The sequence below is a fragment of the Cebidichthys violaceus genome, unplaced genomic scaffold, assembly GCF_023349555.1.
Source record: "Cebidichthys violaceus isolate CVI_PGR_0920_01 unplaced genomic scaffold, fCebVio1.0.p SCAF_33, whole genome shotgun sequence".
NCBI lineage: Eukaryota > Metazoa > Chordata > Actinopteri > Perciformes > Stichaeidae > Cebidichthys > Cebidichthys violaceus.
In genome coordinates, this window is record NW_027176517.1 from 2,140,546 (window position 1) to 2,161,743 (window position 21,198).

Here is a 21,198-nt window from a genome sequence, read left to right on the forward strand (position 1 = left end):
ATAATTCAGGTTGTATAGAAGTCTATGAGAAAATGATTACTTCTCACATCATTTATTACCTCAATAAACATTGATAACATGAGTTTATGCTCTCGATCGCTATAGTTTCAAGTTGTTTTCATTACAGCGTGATGTTCATGTTATGGTTTATTTATGACAATAAAGAAAGGTAAGCTTTCGGGAGTCTACTGTTACTGACATTTCGCTAGCTCTGCCTTGTCTGTTCTAGGAGCTCTAAATGTTTCCGTTTTAGATCTTTAACTCTTTCACAGTGTGTTTTCAGTTCATGGAAATTAATTGTAACCTTTTTTGTCACATTCAAAAAGTCAGTCTGTTGTAGCTCCACCCTCTCTTCTGACTTCTGATTGCAAAAAAGACAAGATGGCCAAACCGACGGACTCCAAAACGTCAGTCCACCAACCAATGGGCTCCGTGTCACTTCTTATATACAGTCTTTGATTCTACTCCATGTTTTGTAATGTTTTTTGTTCATTTAATTAGTTTTTCCGTTACTGAGACTGTTTAATTAGAAGCAGGCCATGTACAGTGCAGCTGGGCATCCATTACGATGAGCTAAACATGTGACCGTTGTCAATCTGGAAAGCTGATCGGCAGACGTGACCAGACACAGAAAAGATTGCTCTCGTTGCTCACACAGTGACGACACGCTGAATAATCACTTTTGCAGCAAGTCCTGTGTGTCTGCGTCAGTGAATCCGCCTGAGGGAGGCTTCAGGAAGTGAAAACACACACAGGACAGCTTCCTAGTGGACAACGAGTCCTCGGCCGAGTCTATGAGAGAGCAACAACCAACAGAGAGCCGGAGGACAATGAGTTACGTAGAACAATGTCTTCTTTTGATTTGTTGTGTTTTCATTGATTTGACCACTTATGATGAAATCATGAATAAACATTTTAAATGGCAACAATGTTTGCTTTTTGTTGTCATGGTTTGCCTGTTAAAGATTCAGGTTGACCCTGAGCCAGTCAAGCACTAATACTCATTCATGTCAGCGACGTAGAATTTGTTTAAGCGGCCATTAGAGCACGTTCCAATTTCCTAAAATCATAAACCAACACTGCCATCTAGTCCGGAGGTTTTTAACTTTGCCAGTTTACTACATTATATTGCAGAATACGATCGTCAGAGCTGCTCATCATCGACTCATTTGTGTCCACCATCTCTCTGAATCAAAGTCTGCTTCCTTGCCTTACTGTAGACGAGTTCACATGACTGATCCCTGTGGCTCAGTTCAGCTCAACAGAGTCAAACAGAGGAGACTGTATTTTAAAGGCATGAAGAACTTCTTAAGAGCACTTCTACTATTTGTTTTCTATGGCGACACTGTGCTTATCAGGGGACAAACTGAGGTTTACAAGCCAGAGTCAGGTTTTTTGGAGAGTCAGCAGCACAGCGGGCTTTAGCAAAGCAACGGCAACCGGAGTTTGGCCCCGGGCGACATGTTCAGTACCGCTCCTCATGTTGCGTTTCTCATGTATAAATTTGAAGGATGTTGTGGAAAGAAAGCCCAGCCTCAGCGCCCGCAGCCATGAATAATGAGAATGTTGACTTTTCATTTTACTGTCAGGTCTGTGACATGAGGGAGAAGCATCCGTGTGGAAGTTCAGAAAGGGCAAAACAGAAGCAAATCAAGAAAATAATCAAAAGTATCCGGTTTAGAATCCTAATAATGTAGACTAGAGTTTAGCCCAGAGTTGGTGTACAGTAAACCGAGCTGTAAGCATGCTGGGAAGTGATTTGTTTATTGGTTCTTTCATATTCATCGAGCTGTTTTCAGACGGTTCTCCGTTAAGCTCTTGGTGGTACAATCAGTGTTTCTCCTCGTTATTTAAACCTTTTGAGTGCAAAAGGACAACTTCCTGTTCTCCAACAGGTCTCATGAGATTGACTTATCCAACAGCTTGTTCAAGTATGTGTTTGTTTACTCAATACACAACGGTCTAATGGCTCAGTCAGGTTTCATATTCATTTACACGCTGCGATCCCCAGACATGCTTTAAGTTTTTATTTGTGTGTGTGACCTCAATCTGCCCGAGCCGGAGCGTAATCAAGCTTGATTATCTCCTGAGAGTTTCTCCTCGCTGTCGCTCAGACTCTCTCAGAGGAGAACGGTCCTTTCTGGCTGCAGACGTTTCAGATTCGACCACAGCTGGAGCAAACAACGTCAGCGGCGCCGTCCGACCCGTGAGCCTCGTCTGGAGGGGATTCTTCATCCAAATGAAGCACGAAATTCAACTTTAGTTCCAGAAAATCTGCTAAAGAAAAAGGACAAATCCAGTCATTGTTCCATTAAAAAAACATTGAAGTGAAATCATTTTGCAGCTTGTATCTTTGTATGCGTCTCCTGAGTCCTTTCTGCCCGGACAGAAAGAACCCACAAAGAATTCAGTTAATGGAACATTTTGTTTAGTTCTGTTCTTTTCATTGAACTGTTGGTTACAGAACACTCTCTTACCTGAAATCAGCCAAACATAAGTACTATATGTAAACTATGCTGCTAACATTGTGTTTGGATGTTGGGAGATTCATACATTTACACTTCAACAGCTGATTTCAATGATTAGCACACCTTCAGCCAGAGGAGGAGCCAATCAGTGAAATCACCTGCAGCTGCTGCTTTACCACTAAATCCCAACATTCAGTGCGAATGCAGGAAGACGTGTTTGCACTACTGTGGTGAGGGGGTCAGGGGGGGAGATGAGCATGCTTCAGACTTCCACGCAAGCAAGCAAAGGACTTGCATTGCTTCTCTGATTGTTTATTTTTAATTGTCAATAAAGATAATTAGATTTGAAAAATGTTGCAGATTATGTTATTGATCATTTTGTAACCTCTTCTTCCATCTCCTTTGGGGATCCTGACTCCCAGCTTTAGAACCTCTGGTACACATGTCAGTGTTGGTGGTTGCAGGTTAAAGGTGTGGCAGATCGGCTGACTGTGTGATGTCACGGTTGAATCCAATGCAAATGACCATTTAATCAACCTGGTCTCTGACTTAAAGCCACGTGGCTGTGGTCCTGACTCTGACTTTAATCTGTCACTGATGGTACCAAACTAATTAAAAACAAAGTGAGAAAAGCCTTGAATTTATCGTTTGTCTAAAATTGTCCGTTTTCAGGAATTAAGTGAGAACGGGGACTTATATCTGCTCCAATTTCAGGGCTGCCACTTTTATTTAGGCCCCCTGTGCCGTTATCTTGATTGCTGCATTTTGTTTTAATGAAACTCGGGATGTTACAGGTTAGTGCACAGCATCAATCACCTCAATTAGGCAAGAGGGAGCTTCGGTTATAGTGTGTACATCCTTTACTCTTGTGTGTGTGTGTGTGTGTGTGTGTGTGTGTGTGTGTGTGTGTGTGTGTGTGTGTGTGTGTGTGTGTGTGTGTGTGGGGAGCTGCAAAAACAAAGTGAAGTTAAAAGATGCTCTACATCTCGGTGTCCTACATTCAGCTCTGCCTTGATTTTCTGCTTAATAGTTTTTTGCAAATGTGGGATATGCTGAATATCTCCGTCTGGACGTCGTCTGTCAAATCTCCTCTTCTCAGCGATCCGAAACGTCTCCTGTAGCCGAGGCCGTTCAGCAGACGGGAGGCGCACGGTGTGAGCTTGTCAGGCCTGTCTGCCGCGTGCAAAGAGCCCCGTCACAACCTCTTCGCCATGCCATATATCAGGCCCTCCTGGAAATGGTCGCATGCTCTTCTGTTAAACATGCAGCCAGCCAACAAGGTCTCCAGAAGGTCTCCAGAAGGGGCCAGGAGAAGCTCTGTAGTCATTTTTTTTGGATGAAAAGTGTGAGGGAGAAGGGAGGATTAAGGACGCGTGGGAAGGGATGAAGGAAACGGCGCCAAGCTGATGTCAGCGTTGTAGGACTTAATCCAGCAGCTACTGTATCGGCAGCGTCGGCTGCCAACCCTTCTGATCACCGGGTCGTTTGACACAACGTGTAAACGTCACAGACGACGCCTTTCTGATTCACGCTGGATTATATTCACATGTTGAAACATTTTCGGCAATAAACTCCTTTCTGACAGATGGAGAGGCTATCGCTGTTATTGCTTTTAGTCCTTGAGTATATTCATAACAGATAATACTTTTTTATAATTACTGAAGGTTGCTCTGATCAATATTCTGAAATATTAACAATCACCTGATTCTGCCGTTGCCCTGAGCAATGGAGCATTTAACATATTAGAGTTTGTTTTGGTTTTACGGCTGATCGCTGTGCTGCATGCTACGAGTTCAGCAGCTAAAGGCGTACAAAGACAGTCAGCAACTGGCTATGAAACATAGTGATTATTAAAATGATCAGGAGTTGGTGGAGAGCAAAACGGAGCAAAAAGAAAGAGTGAATGTTGTGCTTAAGGTTGTAAGGTGGCCACAAAAACGAATCCAAATGTTTGCAAATGTTGCTCCAAATTGCAACTGTTTGCTAACAGATTTGATTCGTTAGCATGATATGGTTATTAGGGCAATGTTGTGTTTGTTATAAGCAGGCTTTAGTAAATGATAAACGCAAGACTTTCAGTGATTCATTTATTTTACTTTGTGTATTTCTACCTGATTACCTGTCGGATGCCAGCTGAATGCTAAATGTTGCTTATTGAAGAATAAACCTGCACATTGAGTCAAATGTCTATTGAGAAACAGACTAATCATTGTAAGGGAATCACTGCAGGGCTCCACAGATGGGATCCTCTGGGAGAGGGTTAGTTGTGCCGGTTGATGGTAGTTTTACACACTAAGGAATGACAACAACAGATTGGTAATCTGAGTGGTAGGTCACTGCAAACGATGAATTGACCCGCTACGGCCCAAATACCTGTTCTGACATTGGATCGCCTGTTGACACTACAGCTGAGACCCAGTTTCATCCCACAAAGCATGCACTGTGCATTAATCTGCATATGTGCTGGCAGCCTCTATGCATCACCAGATATTTAATCCCCATATATATATATATATATATATATATATATATATATATATATATATATATATATATATATATATATATATATATATATATATATATACCAGATTCAGAGTCAGAGTTATGGACCTGAGACCCGGCTCAGAGCGGTGGTCCATGACTGAAAAGCTCACGTCACAGTTCATCCAAACGGATATCAGTGGGATTGTTACGCAGCAGGATCTCTGTTTACCACTTAGCCGGATGACACCTCTGAGATTCTGTAGGAAAAAGCATTTTGTCGGTCTTATATTTTACCGGCACATAACCCAATAACCCGACTGATGCACTCCTGGCCCGCGATTTGTTCTCATTTGTCATCGCAGAAAGTGCAAGAGTGAACGCCGCGCTGAAACCTGAGCCCGGTAGAGGAACTGCAACGCCTGCTGCCCTCCACAACCCCCCGCCGGGGGGGCGGACAGGCCCGGGGAGAGATAATTACCCCCCCCCCCCCCCCCCCCCCCATTGATTTGTGTAGATTAATGTACTTTTTAAAACAATCTTGGTTCTATTTTTTGCTTGCTGGTAATGGAAAATGGTTTCAAGCTATTCTTGGATAAATATCCGTCCAGATGTACTTTCCAACGGCCCAAAAAAAAGTGTTCTCTGCATTGATACAAATGAAGAACATCGGACCCCATGCAAGAACATCTTCATCTTCTTATCTGAAGTTCTGGACACAGTAGGTTTGTACGAGTGTGTCAGATTCAGAAAACGCCGCTGACCGTCGTAAACACAATGAATGCCACCTGTGTATTCATGAGAATTGTAAATTACCGTAATAACCGTCACAATGATACCATTTAAGGCTACGCATCTTGCCCGTATGTCCTGCACTGAGTCCTGCTCTCAGATATCCAGAAAGGAAAGTCTGTGGTTCTGAACGGCGTCAGTAGCAGAATTATTAATTATTATTAAGGGACCTGTTTAAGCGAAAGAACGGGGAAAATGAAGAAGTGGTGCTGGCTCTGGAATAAAGAATAAATGGTTCCATTTGAAAAAACGCCTCATCACAGCGACGGGAACATAACCAAAGACATGTTGCAGTTTGAGATATCGATGCTGCAGGGTCGTCAAATAGCATCGATAGACAATTACTTTAGCGGTGATAAAGCTACGTTAATCACATCAGCTTATATTTTGAGTCAAGTGGAATTCATAAAGGGTTTTCAAACCCATAACTGCATCAAAGTGCAGGACTCCTTCGACAGGTCTGGACTGAACCGTTGATGGCGGCAGGTTCACGCCGCTTCAGAACAAACCCGTTCGTACGACTTGTTTTCTTGCACGAGGCTCAATTTCCCCGCCGTGTTAATAAGCTGAGAGACGTAAATGGATGAGTCTGTACGGCCTGATCATGCTAATAAAGTACTGAGTGGTTTCTTTTCTTCTGTTGTCACCATCTGTGGTGCGAATCGCTCACTGCCGTGGTGTTTCTTCCCCGGCTCCTGGCGGGTGGAGATCACCTGTCAATCAGCGTGGGTGCTGCTGTGACGTCTCCTTCCTTTGGATTTACTGTCGGGGAGGTTTTTCCTCCGTGCAGCTGGCGCTCTTCACACGCTACGAGGCCGTTATTCAGAACAAGTGGGAAACAGAAGAATTGTCACTGCAGGTACAGAGCTGAGGCTCACTGCTCTCAACGGGATGGATCACTGTATTATACAGTGTGGTTTAAATGACCAGATTAATACACGTTTCATTGTGGCTCTGCACGCCAGCGTAACAGACTTATAATGAAACAATGACTATGTGGTTAAGGTGGTTTTAATATGAGCGCGTTTACTTCCAAACGGCATAAGATCTGTAGCTTGAGAACACACCTGAACCCCCACAAGGATCAGACCAGGGGACTCGCATCAAGACTGCACCAAAGACTGCACCAATCTAGCATGAATAATGTACAAATAATGAATAATTAACAAAATCAATATTTCCAGTTATTCTATCATAACATTACAATTCCAGGGTTTTTCAACGTGTGAAGGCTTGAGCTGAAGTCATACTTGATAGATGATGTCAGATGATTTCTTGATCTTAATCTTAACCTTTACTGCAGATATCTTTACTTCCTGCTTGTTTCTGGGTGTGTTTGCGTGCAGCTGGATGGAGATCAGATGAGTACCTTCAATGAGTTTCCATTTTTAAATCCTAAAAACCAAAACCTCTCTGGAAGCCTTTTTCATTCATGTTCAGGGTCGTCTGCTGCGTCGTCCTTAAAGCGTGTCTCTGAGTCCTTTAAGGAGCGTCAGCACCACATAGTCCTTGTTGTAGATCGTTGTAAACTTGGCCTCCTGCTCCTTTGGACCCCTTCATGCTGTCTGTGTGCAGGTTGTCCATTGTAGAACTGTGGCCAGCGTCCCTCGTAGCCGCTCTGTGTGGCTTAAGTCCAGAGTTCCTCACAAACGTCTTCGGAGGTCCTTCAAAGTGCTAACAGGGTTGGATTTGTTTATGTGGGCCCTGGCAGGTTAGACGTCCAGCAGTTCTCCTGCAGTGTGGAGTGTCACCGTCAAATTGTATCTATAAATAGATTTTGGCTCAATGCTGGCACCACCCCATCATTGAGTGCTGGAGTCCTGGCTGGAGTCTGCCATCTGTCTGAAAGCGTTAGGGAGCTCTTCCTCGCGGATGCTGAAATGACCGTCGGGGATTTGTGTGAAGGTTGTTCTGAGTCGGTGGATTTTTGGGTATTTTGCCCTCAAAAGAAAAGGAAGTTATCTTTATTTTAGTTTTATCTCTGGAGCAGAGCTCACAGGAGAAATACATGAAATCAACATATGATGGATTCTAATTTAATATTAGAGGAAACGTACACAAATCATGAATTCAAAGGCTGAGGGGCTGCTCTGTAAATGTCAAACGTTTATTGATTTAAAATTAATAAATGAACATGATTTTGATCTGAATTGTTGAATTAGAGGGTGAAATTAAGCAGGACTAGTTAACGGAAGTAGCTCAGTCTTTTTGTCTCTCTGTTTGTTGATATTAAAATATTACAAATTCATTTCAGTTGATCCATTTTAGAGGTAGCTTCCCCACATAATGCTTATTCCACTCGAGGCTGCGTTGCAGCTACTGTAACTCTGCTGTGACAGGTTACTGTTTCCTTTTCTGTCTCTTTTCTACAATGATTGGATTTGGCGACTGACCAGGGACACATCTCAAGTTCTTTTTGTCATTTATCATCATTTCATTCAGTCACGTGAGGCTGATCATTCCTGAGTGTTTGATGAGTTTTATCATTTAAGAGAAACCATCATCATATTCTGGGTTATTTAATAAACACGTACAGACGCTAATAAGTCATAAATAAGTCAAACTCATTCTGCCGTAGAAATCGGTCCTGTGCTCATAAACAGAACACAGTCTGTTAAAAGAGGAAACAGAGAAATACCTCTACAGTGATGATTACTGTGTTTCTTTATTGGTTATTAACATTATAGTTACTATTATTAAGTACAGTGATCATGTGAACACACACAAACTATCAAAAGTCTCTCCAGCCGATCAGCTGATCCAGCTGTGATCAGAAACAGACGTCGCTTCACGACTGAGGAAAGGACGTCTCATGTGTCTTAAAACGTATCTCCTTGTTTCCTCTCTCCTCGCATGGTGAGAAAGGACGCAAGTGAGGGAAACGAGGATGCAATTAAGAGACTTGGGATGTACCCCTGTACATCAAAAAATGTCGGTGAGTGTAGCTTCAGCCGAGGTCAGCCGTGGCTATTGCGGCTAGCTTGAGCTTTCTTTACAACAGCAGCCATGTTGACCTGTCCCGGCAGGGTGAACACAGGTGTAATAATGCAGTTCTATGTGGCGTCACAGTCATTCAAGCGAGCCAGCATGCACAGCAGCAGGGCCGTGGCCCTCCTATAGGCCGTGATTAAAGTGGTGAATTACAGCTGTGTGTATCCTGTGTCTAACGAGGTGCAGCTACTCTGCTTTGGTTTGGTGCTGTGGGGGCTTGGAATGCTGTAGTCTACTCCACATACAGCTGCTGTATTTTGACTTTGTAAATCATAAAAATCTACTTCAAAAATTTGATTTGTTTTTCACTTGCAGTTGCAGCGGACGACATTTATCATTTTCTTTGTCAAATTCAGTTATTTTTCACCCAAAACCTCCATTAGGGATTCATCCGTCATGGCCACGGAGAGGCGGACTATTAGTCAGGTTCCAGGCCCGGCTGTTATTGAAAGGTCAGGAGATTCGTCTCTTCCTCAAGTGTATTTTCTCTCCTCTGGTTTCTAAAGGAACAGTGAGCTGTGATGTTAAAGCCGGACCACAGCCTCCACTCCATCACCACCGACATCTCAATCCGTTTCCACTGTTAGCCTTTTACACCACGTTTACAGCGGCACGGCTTCTCACTACTGATCAGTCACTGCTCCTTTCCCTTTCATTCATCACTCCCTCCTTCCCGCTATTTTCCTCTCTCCTCCTCATCCTTTTCTCTTTTCCTCGTACTTCTGCAGTAGCAGACCAGTCTATTTGTCTCTGCCTCACTTTTCCCTCTCACCTCCTCCAGCCCTCCCTCTCTCCTCCTCACCGTTTGTTGAAGGGCTGAGTGCAGCCGGATGCTGGTAATCTGCCGCTCTGATTGCATATGGACATGCGTGAATGATACCAAACCTTGTTCCCAAGGTTTGAGTCATGGCTTTAATCATCGCTAATGGGTGAATACCTGGGACCGGTTCAGTGTTTCATGAATTCCTCTGTGCAGGAATGGAACGGGCTTCGAGAAGGAAATTGGATGTCCTCGTTTTCCTGTGTGGTGACCAAGAGGTTTTGGTTTAATAGAAGACCTAAAGGCTGGTCGGGGCATCTCTAGAGACGCGTTTGATTGGCTCCTCGTGTAACGTACACACCGTAACCTTTCAGCTGAGACCACAAAGCAGCGGGAGGCAAAGCCACACGAGCAGTTTGATGAAGCTCCGCCTCTGTGGCCAGAAAAAAGGGGGCGCCTCTCTCAGACGGCGAGGACTCAACCCTCCACACTGAAAGGACTCGGTGAATTAGATATGTCATGCAAAACTACACCATAATGAGCCAGGTTTAGATCTGAGTCTCTCCTCAAAGAATACCATGAATGAAGACCTGACACACAAGAGTGAAACAGGTGGAAATAGAACGATGGTTTGAATGCTGTATTAGGGTCACCTGTAGGAAATCAAGGGGACAAGAGATTGCTATGCTTTTAAATTGTACAATTATATATTTCATATAGAAATGACCCAGTTACTGCAACTTCAGCCAGAATCCATTCCAGCAGTACTTGCCGTCTATTGGCTCTCTTTAACGCTGACGTTCCTCTGAACAAACAGCCACATATGAAGACTGTCAGGTCAACAGCTCGATGAGTTTGGAATATCAAATATCAATATCAAACCTGACTGCAGGTAATCAGGACGTTTGTAGAAGTTATTCTGAAGAACAAGGGGAGTTATTTTGGCACAATGTTAAAATGGGTGTGAAGCCACGATAACATGTCATAAGGTATCTGTCGTTTGGATCACGTTATGGGTTCCTATAGATCCTACGGCTGGAGATAATAATGCTCCGTCTCTGAGGTTGGTACTGTTGGTAATCCCTCTCATGACTGTGTACAGAGCAACACATACAGCTGTTGTTTCGTTGCCTGTGGCTCCGGCATCACATCATTCTTTGCACTGTGCAGTTTATCTGAGATGAACATCTTGATATTCTCTCCCTCCGCTGTCTTTACCTTTCAGCCTCCTCCGCCCTTTAAGACTCCTCTGCTTAGTGATTAGCGGCTTAAAATATACCATTGTGTGAACTTTACCCATTTTACAGCTCCCTTAACGGAATCGCTCAAACGTGGAGGTGATTAAGAAAAAGGCCTGACAGACGCGCAGGAGGCCCGGCTCCCATTAGTTCATTTAGATCTGCCTTCATCTGATATAAGCTATTTCAAGTCATAACCCAATTCTAGTTGCTCTTTTTGTTGGTGGCCTTGAGCATTCTGGCGTGTATTTATTTATTGCCTCCCTCCACCCAAACACACACACACACACACACACACACACACACACACACACACACACACACACACACACTTGCACAGGCAGTTCCATCATGGAGCAACACTGGCAGCCTTTCAAAATCATATGCATTCATTTTCAATTAAAATCTAAACTTGGGTGTTTTTGCAGCCGAATATTTAATGTTCCCAGGGGACACTGAAGGGTTGGATGTATAATTAATTTGTCATCGCTCAGCCTGATTGTATTCATATTGCTTTACCTAAACTTATCTAAGTGTTTCACTTTTCTATTTGGAAGTTAATGCGTTTCTTCAAGGTCCACTGGATACGATATTACCTTTTGTTTTATTAACGATCGGTGGCTTTTGTTTTGTAGAAAACACACATTATTGGCCTCGGTTCGTTCGTGAATTATCATTTTAGATCGTTCAGTAACAACCACTGGTGGCCATAAAGAGCGGAGACGTCTGAGCACTCTTAATGACAGGAAGTGACGTGAAGGAGGGAATCTTTAGATCACACCTTCCCCTCAACAAATGGCATGTAGAGGATCTTGTCTGTAGTAATAATAATAACTTATATTGTAAAAAGGAAACACACAACGTATTCAGAAACTGTGCCTTGAAACGGGTCACAGGACGTTACCTGATGACCCTTGGCTCTCATAGGCAGCAATGACACTAAAGTTGCTTGATTGCAGAAAAGCGTCCCGGATGAATCACACACACACACACACACACACACACACACACACACACACACACACACACACACACACACACACAAGCAACTGCAAGCAAAAATGAGTTCAGTACATTTAATTGTTAATTAATTCGTTGCACATTTGCTCAAGTGCAGTCATACTCGATGTAAAGCTTTAAAAAATACAATCTCAGTCATCTCTGACGTGACATGAGTGCTTTCATGTAGGTTTTTTTTTTTTAAAACAAAATACAGTATATGACAGATAAACCTTTTCTTTAGTGTCGTATTCTTTGATAAATCCATAAAGTAAACACTGAGAAACAGGGCAGCATAACTGGTCAACGTCAAAGATACTTTCATTCATATTTAGGTAGTGTAACTGTCGACAAAACACATGTGCACTTCCCTTTTGTCTGCGTAAACACAACTGTGTCCTTGTTTTTTTTTTTTCTTCTTTAGATTTGTAGAGTGCGACACACTGTACTTCCCTTTCAAGGAGAGCCCTCACATTAACTGTAGCATGAATGAACACTTTTCGGTTGGCACCTGAATTATCATAAACACCACTCTGAAGCAGCAGCAGCTCTACATCGCAGACACGTCCTCCAGCCTCCCTCTTAGAAATAGCTTAACAGGTTTACAATACTTAACATTGTTTTTTCTCAAATTAAAAAAATAGTTTGGATCATCGACTGTACACAATACCAAAAACAATGTGCTTTTCCCCATATAGTGTATAGTGCTGAGTTCAATGCGCCCTCCTCCGGCCCATCGCCCCTCTTCTTGAGGCGGGCGGTAGTTCACGGGTTGCATCAAGGAGGCCTCTCTCCGTGAAACTTCCGGTGTCTGTACCTGCCGTTCTTTTCCTTGGCCACGTTGATGCAGGCGTTGTGCTTGTTGCTCTGCAAGTGGTTCCAGTACTTGACGAGTTCATTGGGGTGGAACTGATGGGACGTGATCAGGTGGCTGTACTTACAACTGGAGTAAGACACCCGCCAGTGGTTGAAGAGGAACTCGTTGGGAGGGGGCGCCGGGTCGATGCGCAGCTTCGCCAGGCAGATCCCCACGTAGACGTCCTCCAGGTGCAGCCTGCGTATACTGAGCGAGGCCTGGTAGATCAGCTCGGCCATGTCCCCTGAGAACACGTACCCCGTGCCCGAGCAGAATATCGGGTAGCGCTCGCTTGGGTACAGCTCCGGCGGCATGTACCACTTGCTGTCCTTGTTTCGGTTCGGTGCATAGCCCCTCATCAGGTAGCCGGTGAAGTACCTCTGCTTGGGAGGCAGCTCGGGCTTCAGCAGCTTTTGGATGAGATACTCTGTGTTGACGAACATGTCGCTGTCCGTCTTCATCACATAGGAGGCGTGTGGGCAGTAGGTGGCCACCCAGTTCATGCCCATCAGCGTCTTAATGGTCAGGTTGTAGTAAGTGTCCTGGTAGTCCTGTTGGATGATGTCGTGGTGAACGCGGCTCTCTTCCTCTATGCTGCTCTGGAGGTAGGTGTCCGAGCTCTTTCCTGTGCCGAGCAGGAAAAGACGGACGAACCCCAGGCCCATCGCGATGCTCTCATTCCCCCATGTCTGGCGGATGGCGTTGCGGGCGTCGGCCTGGCCGGGTTCTGCAGCAATGAGGAGGATGAGGAAGGGCATGCCGTCCCTGCACTTGAAAGGCTCGTTTAGGATGTAGCGGTAGGGCTGAGCGCTGAGCCTCCCTCCCACGCCCATCTCCTTCTGTAAACTGTTGTTAGTGCTCATAGAGTCCCCGAGCCCCATTACGCCCATCCTGGCTCCTCCAGCCCCTCCTCCACCTCCTGCTGTCTCCCCCGCCGCCCCATCCGCCTGCTGAGAGCTGAGGTTGAGCAGAGGCTTTGGCGCCACGTAGCCCGTCTCCCTCCACAGGCTCCTCAGGGAGCTGCTCTGGTTGGCTTCGCCCTTGGGGCTGCGGAAGCCCCTGACGGTGTAGGCCAGTGGGTTTTCCCGGGGTCCGCTGCGCCCCGGCAGCCAGTCCTGGTGGCTGAAAAATAAGAAGAGGGTGAAGAGCAGAGCCAGCGAGAGGAGGCCGGCCACGTGGGTCCGGAAGAGCGAACGCTTGACGGTCCAGGTCATCTTGATGGGACAGCAGTGCCGCCGTCTCCACTGCATGGTGCAGATCGGGGTCGCGGGAAGCTGCTGCTGCTCGAGAATGGGCGGCGGCGGCGGCGGCGGTCACACACAGTCGCCTCAAACATGTGGTTGCCAACAGTCAGAGGGTTATCTGAGCTGGCAGATGGGTTGGAGTGAGCCCCCTGGTGGAGTCAGGGGAACGTTTGAGCCCCCCAGTGCAGCTTGCAACAGGGTTAAAGGGGCTCCTGGTGGAGCTAGGAAGGCGGTGATTCTCTGGCCATGGAGGCTTCTTCCTGACTCTTCCTCGGCACTGTAGACAAACACAATGTCATGCTCTATGTCTCGTCTGCTTCAGGATACGATGCGGGTCACCTCCTCTGTGTTTGCTCTCTCTGTGCTGAAACGAGAAAAAAGAAACATGAGAAAACAATGTTGGCAGCGGTCCGACAAGTACCTCCGATCCACTGGCACCGAGCCAAGTGTCAATTGTCTGAGATGCAGATGTGTTTTTCATTCCACTTGTGGGGAGAACCGAGCATATTTCTTAATCATTTTATTCATGGTTTGTTTTGACACGCTCGAGAGTAACTCTGAATTAATTTCTTCCAGATGCAAAAGGCCCCAATTAGAGCCTTCTGTGGAAGCAGAGCCCACTATGGTAAATGGCACTTTTGTAAGCTGACTTAACATTTTGAAAGGGAGAAATCAATCAATACGACAGCTTTGTAGCATCTTTGATTGAGCGGGGACGCAAAAACACAGCAGGCTCTGGGGAACGCCTGCTTTCTGAGGAAGGAAACGGGAGATTCAGGGAACACTGCGGCACGCATGAAGACCGCTGCCGTACACATTACTGTATTACATATTACTAGGGGCGGCAAAACAGAATAACCCATATTATCAGAGTGAATCAACACCACTGACTAAATGAGCACATTGTCCTTTTACTTCACGCAGTGAAAGAACATAAGAGCATTTCCTTGATCGTCACGGACACATCTCACAGTTGGGACTGTAAAAAAGGAATTGAGACTATGAGCCGGTTGTCTGGTGCCGGGCATGTCGAGATGGTGGTGGCTTCTTGCATGTCATTATTCAGCTTAATGCCTGGGGCAGAAGTATAAATTGCAGGTTTGCTCAACGTGATGCCGGCTGACGCTACGCTGAGCCGCTTGGGCGGGCGAGTGTCATCAGCCCCCCACCGCGCCTCGACAGCCAGGGAGGAGATGCATCTGTCAAAATGAGTTTTCAGGGTCCAGCAGGCAGCGGTGCCGAAGCCTCAGCCAGCCTCCGGCGATAACAGCCTTCACCCGCCATTCACCTCGCACCTTCAGCTTACCAATGCCGCCCACCGTCTAGTCGAGACCACCCGGGCTGCTCGATCTTCTACCACGGGCATGAACGCGGGCCACGCAAGGAAACATGCATACACACACACACACACACACACACACACAAGCGTGCGTCAAAGCAGACAAAATGTGACGTGAACGATTGCATCTGGCGCCCGCGGGGAGTTGTGCACCGAGGGACGCACACGGGCGATCGCGTATGCGCACACTGACTCTCCAACTCGCCGGGGCAAACAATCAGTTTGCACAAGCACAAAATTTACTGTGCATCGCACATAATCACATGCACGGCAAATACTGCAGTGCACACACAATCTTTTTGTGTGTGTGTGTGTGTGTGTGTGTGTGTGTGTGTGTGTGTGTGTGTGTGCGTCCACAGACCCACGTGCACGAAATCTAATGCAGATCAGACTTAATGGTACAAACGCAGTGCACACAATGTAACTGTTGTGTCTATAGACCCACACAAAAGATGCATGTGCCCGTCACACATAATTACATCCACACTAGAAACACACAGCATCAGTGCTGTGTTCAATGATGACACACACACACACACACACACACACACACACACACATACATACCACCAGCAGAATATGCCAACAGAAACTTGCAGGTTGAACTAGTGAATATTAATGTAGCAGCAGTGCAGCTCTTGAATCCATCCTTCCTTCCTGAGTGACCATGTTGTGTGTTTGTGCGCTCTCCTTCTAATCATTCACACCGAGCATTATTTTATTTTTATTTTTTGTGCGAATGCTTCGCGTCGGCTCGGCGTGGGGCAGATTTTCTTAACTTCCAATTTTCATTTCCTGCTATGTTTGCTCATTCATCATGACAACTGGCAAGGAACACGATAACCTTTTCAGGCGAGTGTGCTTACCCAGCGCAAGCAATTACAGCAGAACGAGAGGGGCCAGGGTCGGCTTTGTTCTAAAGGTTAACGTACTTTACATCGCAGCATATCCAACGCTTGAGAGATCTCTCCTGTCAACTAAATGAACATCTAGTTACGTGAGCTCTGATGAAGTGTGCACACCCAGAGGGGCTCATAAACACTTGTGTACACAGAAGTACACACACACACACACACAGACACACACACGTGATGGACGCCCACACGGCCACAGTCCTCACATGCAGACCACCATGGATGGTCGAGTGTGAGACTTTGTTTTGTTGTTTTTCAAAAAGACATCCAGACGTTTACTGTTTAGCGGTTCCATTTAATCTGCCAAAGCCTGCCCTCATTAATTCATGTTCCGGCCTCCCATCAATGTCACTTTTATGCAAGCCAATTAGTTACACTAGCACTAATTAAAGCCCCAGCGATTCTGCAGCGGTCAATAATCAGAACGGAGGCTGCGGTAGCGACACGGTGACGCACTCGGCATACATCAGAGCGTCGTCTCCGTCGTTACATCGGCCTCAAACCCGGAGGAAAGAGAGGACACGGTAAACGCAGCAGACGGCTTCCACAGCGAGGTGACAGCTTCCTTTTGTTTCCACGTCTAAACCTCCACGTCGTGCGTAACGCATGCAAAACGAGCCCCGCCGCCGCCGCCGTCGACGGCGATGTGACCTTCACTCAGTGGAGCGGTGCACTTTGTGATAGTGACACATTTTCCTGGAGACACTTACAGCTACGATTTGTGAGCCGTTCAGCGCGGCGGTTCACTGAAGGTAGAGGTTGAATTGCGCTTTATTGAAACAAGCCTGACTGAGTATGTGGCTGACTGAGGTTCACTGCCTCGAAGCAACAATCCTCATTCAACCACTGCATTTATGATTCATGTTAATGTTAACGTGCATTCTTTTATCAGGGTAAAGAAAAGTCAGGGATGACGAAGGCTGAACACTGATTTAACAAAGGTACCATGACAGTTGTGGCGCCAATGATTATTTATTATCAATCCATCTGCCGATCATTGTCCCAGTTCATTATTGTCACAAAATAAATAGCAATGGCCATTATCATTTTGAACACAACATATTCAAAGTGTTTGTTTTCCAGCTACCAGAAAGCCCCAGTTACCTCTCTGTTTACTTGGGACTCGGCCCGGCTCTCTATCGTCAGCGTTCCAGCTGGGAACCAGAACACCAAACCTAACCCTCCAGCAATGTCCTCGTCTGAACAGCTGTACCTTCATTCACTTCATTCCTCCCGCCTCTCTTCCCTTTGCTTTCTTACTGTGGGCCGATGCACGTGTTGGCAAGACCCACGTGAACTAGTTTCTCTGGCGTTGAGACTTGACCTGCACAGCCGTGAGTCTCAAGAGTCTCACATCTCTCAGGTCATGCTGGGCTCATTCTAAAAAAGCATCTTCCACAGAATGCTGTGGAGCTCAAACGTCTCCCCTCAGCACTGCTGCTGCTGCTGCTGTGTCGTAATGCCTTCTTGTCCCGGTCACTGTCCTCCTCTATTCAGCTGCCTTCCTCCTCAAACGTGACCGTTGTCTACCATTGATTAGGTAACTATGACAACCGTTTATTCATATTACCTTTAGCTACTTCCAGTGGAGATGAGCCAACACTGACGCCAGTCTGATGCTAGCTGGATCTGGTATCGAGAACCATTATCTCCGTAACGACTCCGCTCATTTATGGATGTTTTTGTTACATTCTGTTTGACAAAAGGAAAGCAATGGCGGTGCCTGATTGCCTTATTATTAATTAATAACAGAGCGGTAGTGCATCGCTCTCCATACGCAGACTGGACATGTTGGATCGGTGCGTCCCGGTTCCCGTTACTCTCACTTCATTGAGGTTTATTGATAGTGCACATTTAAAGTGGTTACTTCCCCCGAGCAAGAAGACGCATGAGAGGAAGGAAGACTCCACGATGTTGACTCCGCCTGAGAGCCTTACTGCATTATATTACACGATATCTTCTTATTCTGAATCGTCACCGGCCGCCTTTATCTATTTCTAAACCATGACTCTAGGACTGCATCTGTCCAGCTTTTGAATTAAACTACTGTGACACTGTCCATCGATTCAATGCCGTTTCCCTTCATCTGTGTCTTTATCGGCCGCCGTGAGTTCACTCCTCGTGGGATGTTTATCACGCAGATATTTCAGTTTCACATCTTGGAACATTACAATGGAAGTTAATGGAAGTTGTGGAGCTGAAACGTAAACATTAAACCCTTTTAAAAAGTTCAGCAGCAGCATCGCTTCCTGAAACCCGGCGCCCCTGTTCATTTGGACGGTCAGATGGTTGAACCTGTGCGTAGGCCCACAGTGTTCAACACTACACGTCACCCAGGAAACAGGCCCAATAAAAGGCATGTTTTTGGGTTAGCCTGCCTCAAATAGGATCGGCCCGTTGGGAGAGGAAGGGTTGCGCTCTCGCTAAGTGTTGCAGAGCAGATGAGTGACACTGGACGGCCAGCTGTGTGTGTGTGTGTGTGTGTGTGTGTGTGTGTGTGGTTTTTTTTACCCTTCATCACACACTGACAGGCTGGTCAGATCTGGGACAGGCCACAGGAGCCCCCCCCCCCCCATCAAAACACACGACCGTCTAACCCTTAAAGGGTCAATTCATTCAAATGACAAAGAAACGGAAGGTTTCCTCTCTGGTGACATCAAGATGTTTCCACCACCTCTGCCTCCACCTCAGCACAATAGATGGATGTTTGTTCCATGAATGCATCAACAATAACAGGAGCTTCTTTTATTTAGAGACATTTTTGCTGTTTTTTGAGCTGAAACAGTGATTTTTTTTTTGTTGACTGTTGGTTTGAAGACGTCACCTCGTGTTTTTAGACCAAACCATAACTTCATGACCCGTCATTCTAATGCTGTGGCAGAATAATCATTTCACCACTATAAATTAAATGTCACGTGCAACTTGTCCATGTTGTGAGCACCACACAAGGCACAAGACGGACGTCTCAAAAACATCACCAGAAAAAGCCCAAAAGTGAGAAATCTTTTTTGTTGTATTAATGTGTGAATCGACCCCTTTAACACACAAGTCAAACCCACATAAAGTAGATGTACAGCGTGACATTCAGATTAATCTGCGCTGTCAGAAAGGCTGCAACAAAGGATACAGCAGCCTCTTAAAAGTGGACTCAAAAATACAGGAGCCCTCTGGGAAATAAAGCTCTGGCAGCTCTGAGCTACTATAGCCGTAGTAAATATTATATGACGGTGGCGTTCTTCCACTCAGCCCGAGTTGATGTCTCCAAACCCGTCTCACTGCGCTGCGGACAACTTTCACCGTAGAATCTGATTCTAGTGATTCTAGTGATTCTGTTCCGCTCGGTTAATGAAGCCGTATTCTTCAGTTCAGACGCCACAGCAATAAATTACGAGGTGGTTTGAAAATTAGACCCTATTAAAGTTTCATCGTCTAGCGGGCAGAGTGGATACCCAGATGGTGAGCTTAGCTGCTTTTTTAATATATATATATATATATATATATATATATATATATATATATATATATATATATATCCATCTCAGCAGTTAGCATGCACAGGCTTCTAGTGCCAAATGGCTCCGGCAGCTGGACGTGATGAAGTGGATAAAAAGCCCAGTTAATTGAACCGGATCAATGGGAACTCCCTGGCCCGGCCTGTTGGCAGGTCCAACGAGGAGTTTCCTAAACTTGAATGTAAAGGAACAGCATGCAGTCTGGACTGACCCCTTTGTTTGTGTCAATGGTTCCTTCAGGACTCTGTGCTCTGGGTTAGGATGCTGACCCTTAGGGGGTGACGGTGTAATGAAATCAAAGCATTCTTAATTTGTCAAGCTGCCTCGAACGCCAGGTCTGCCCCCCCTCCCTGACTGTCACTGCAACCTTTTAGGAAGCCACTGGGGCTCCACAAAGTGCCCGGTGGGGAGGAGATGCAGGAGGCGCAGATGGGTGCGTGCATTGATGGGATGGATGGATGCCTGAAAGCGGCTCGGAAGGGGTGGATGGGCTGGTTGTAGCCTAATGGAGGGGAGAGAAGGGCGGGGAAGAAGGCTAAATGAATAATGAGGATGTGGAGGACCGATGAGACGTGCGGTGCTGCGTACCTCCTCCTCCTCATGCTGCTGCTGCTGCGGCTGCTGACAGGGCAGCGGTCGGCTGTCGGAGGAGTGCGCGAACCCCGGTCCCTTCGCCTGCCATCGCCGCCTCCTTTGGATCGGAACCAACCTCGCGCTTTAGTGCCCCTCTTTCCCTCCTCCTCCTCCTCCTCCAGCTCGCGCTTCTCTAATCACACGGACACCCTTGGATGTGCTCCGTCCCTCCTCGTCCTCATCCCCGCAGGCTGAGCAAAAAACCTGCAGGTTTTTTTGGGGGTTCTCCTCTCCTGCTGCGACTCCTCCTCTCCTGCCCCGTGTGTCCGCTGTACACCGCAGCCTGCCTCTAACCTCACTCAACACACATGTGTTGTTGTTTTCCTGATCTTATCCTTGTGCACATCTACCTCGACCCGGAGACGCACCAAACAGCAGCCGCACACGGTCATCCGGAGCCCGGTCGGCTCTGAGGAGGGCAGAGCGGCGGAGCAGCAGGGGTGCGACTCGTCCTGCACGATGCTCGGGAGGAGGATTCAGCCTCCAGGAGCGATGGAGAACAACAGAATCAAGATGAATAATATCCTGTCCCACCTACCGCTGCCACAACATTTCACCCGAGTGCCGGAGAGGAAAAAACAAAAACAACCAGTCGTGCACTTTCACCTCCCGTCGCTCCTTCCGTGTTGACAGTCGAGCACCTCTGTTTTTGGGTTTGTTTGTTTTTTTCTCTTCTCCCGAGGATCTTTCCTCCGCTCCGTCTTTCACCGACCCCTGTCGGATTTCCCAGCCGGGCAACGCAGCTGTTGGCCCGGGGAGGCAGGCTGTCAGACACCGCTCTACTGACGGAGCTCTAGCACGTCACTGCATTATTAGCGGAGCGTCTCACGTGACCGTCGTGCTGCGTTCACGGGGTGTGGGTGAGAATCTCTCCTCAACACACAAACGCACACACACACACACACACACACACACACACACACACACACACACACACACACACACACACACACACACACACACACACA

The 21,198-nt window shown here is 46.5% G+C and overlaps 1 protein-coding gene across 1 annotated transcript; it reads right to left on the reverse strand.

The window, feature by feature from the left end:
• Positions 1–11,804: 11,804 nt before the first annotated feature.
• Positions 11,805–20,995, reverse strand: b3galt2 (UDP-Gal:betaGlcNAc beta 1,3-galactosyltransferase, polypeptide 2). The gene is made up of 2 exons (XM_068725114.1): positions 20,186–20,995; positions 11,805–14,196 (listed from the first exon to the last, which is right to left on the reverse strand). The coding sequence occupies exon 2, from the start codon at positions 13,836–13,838 to the stop codon at positions 12,510–12,512; it is 1,329 nt and encodes a 442-aa protein (XP_068581215.1). The 5' UTR covers positions 13,839–14,196; positions 20,186–20,995; the 3' UTR covers positions 11,805–12,509.
• Between the last annotated feature and the right edge of the window lie 203 nt (positions 20,996–21,198).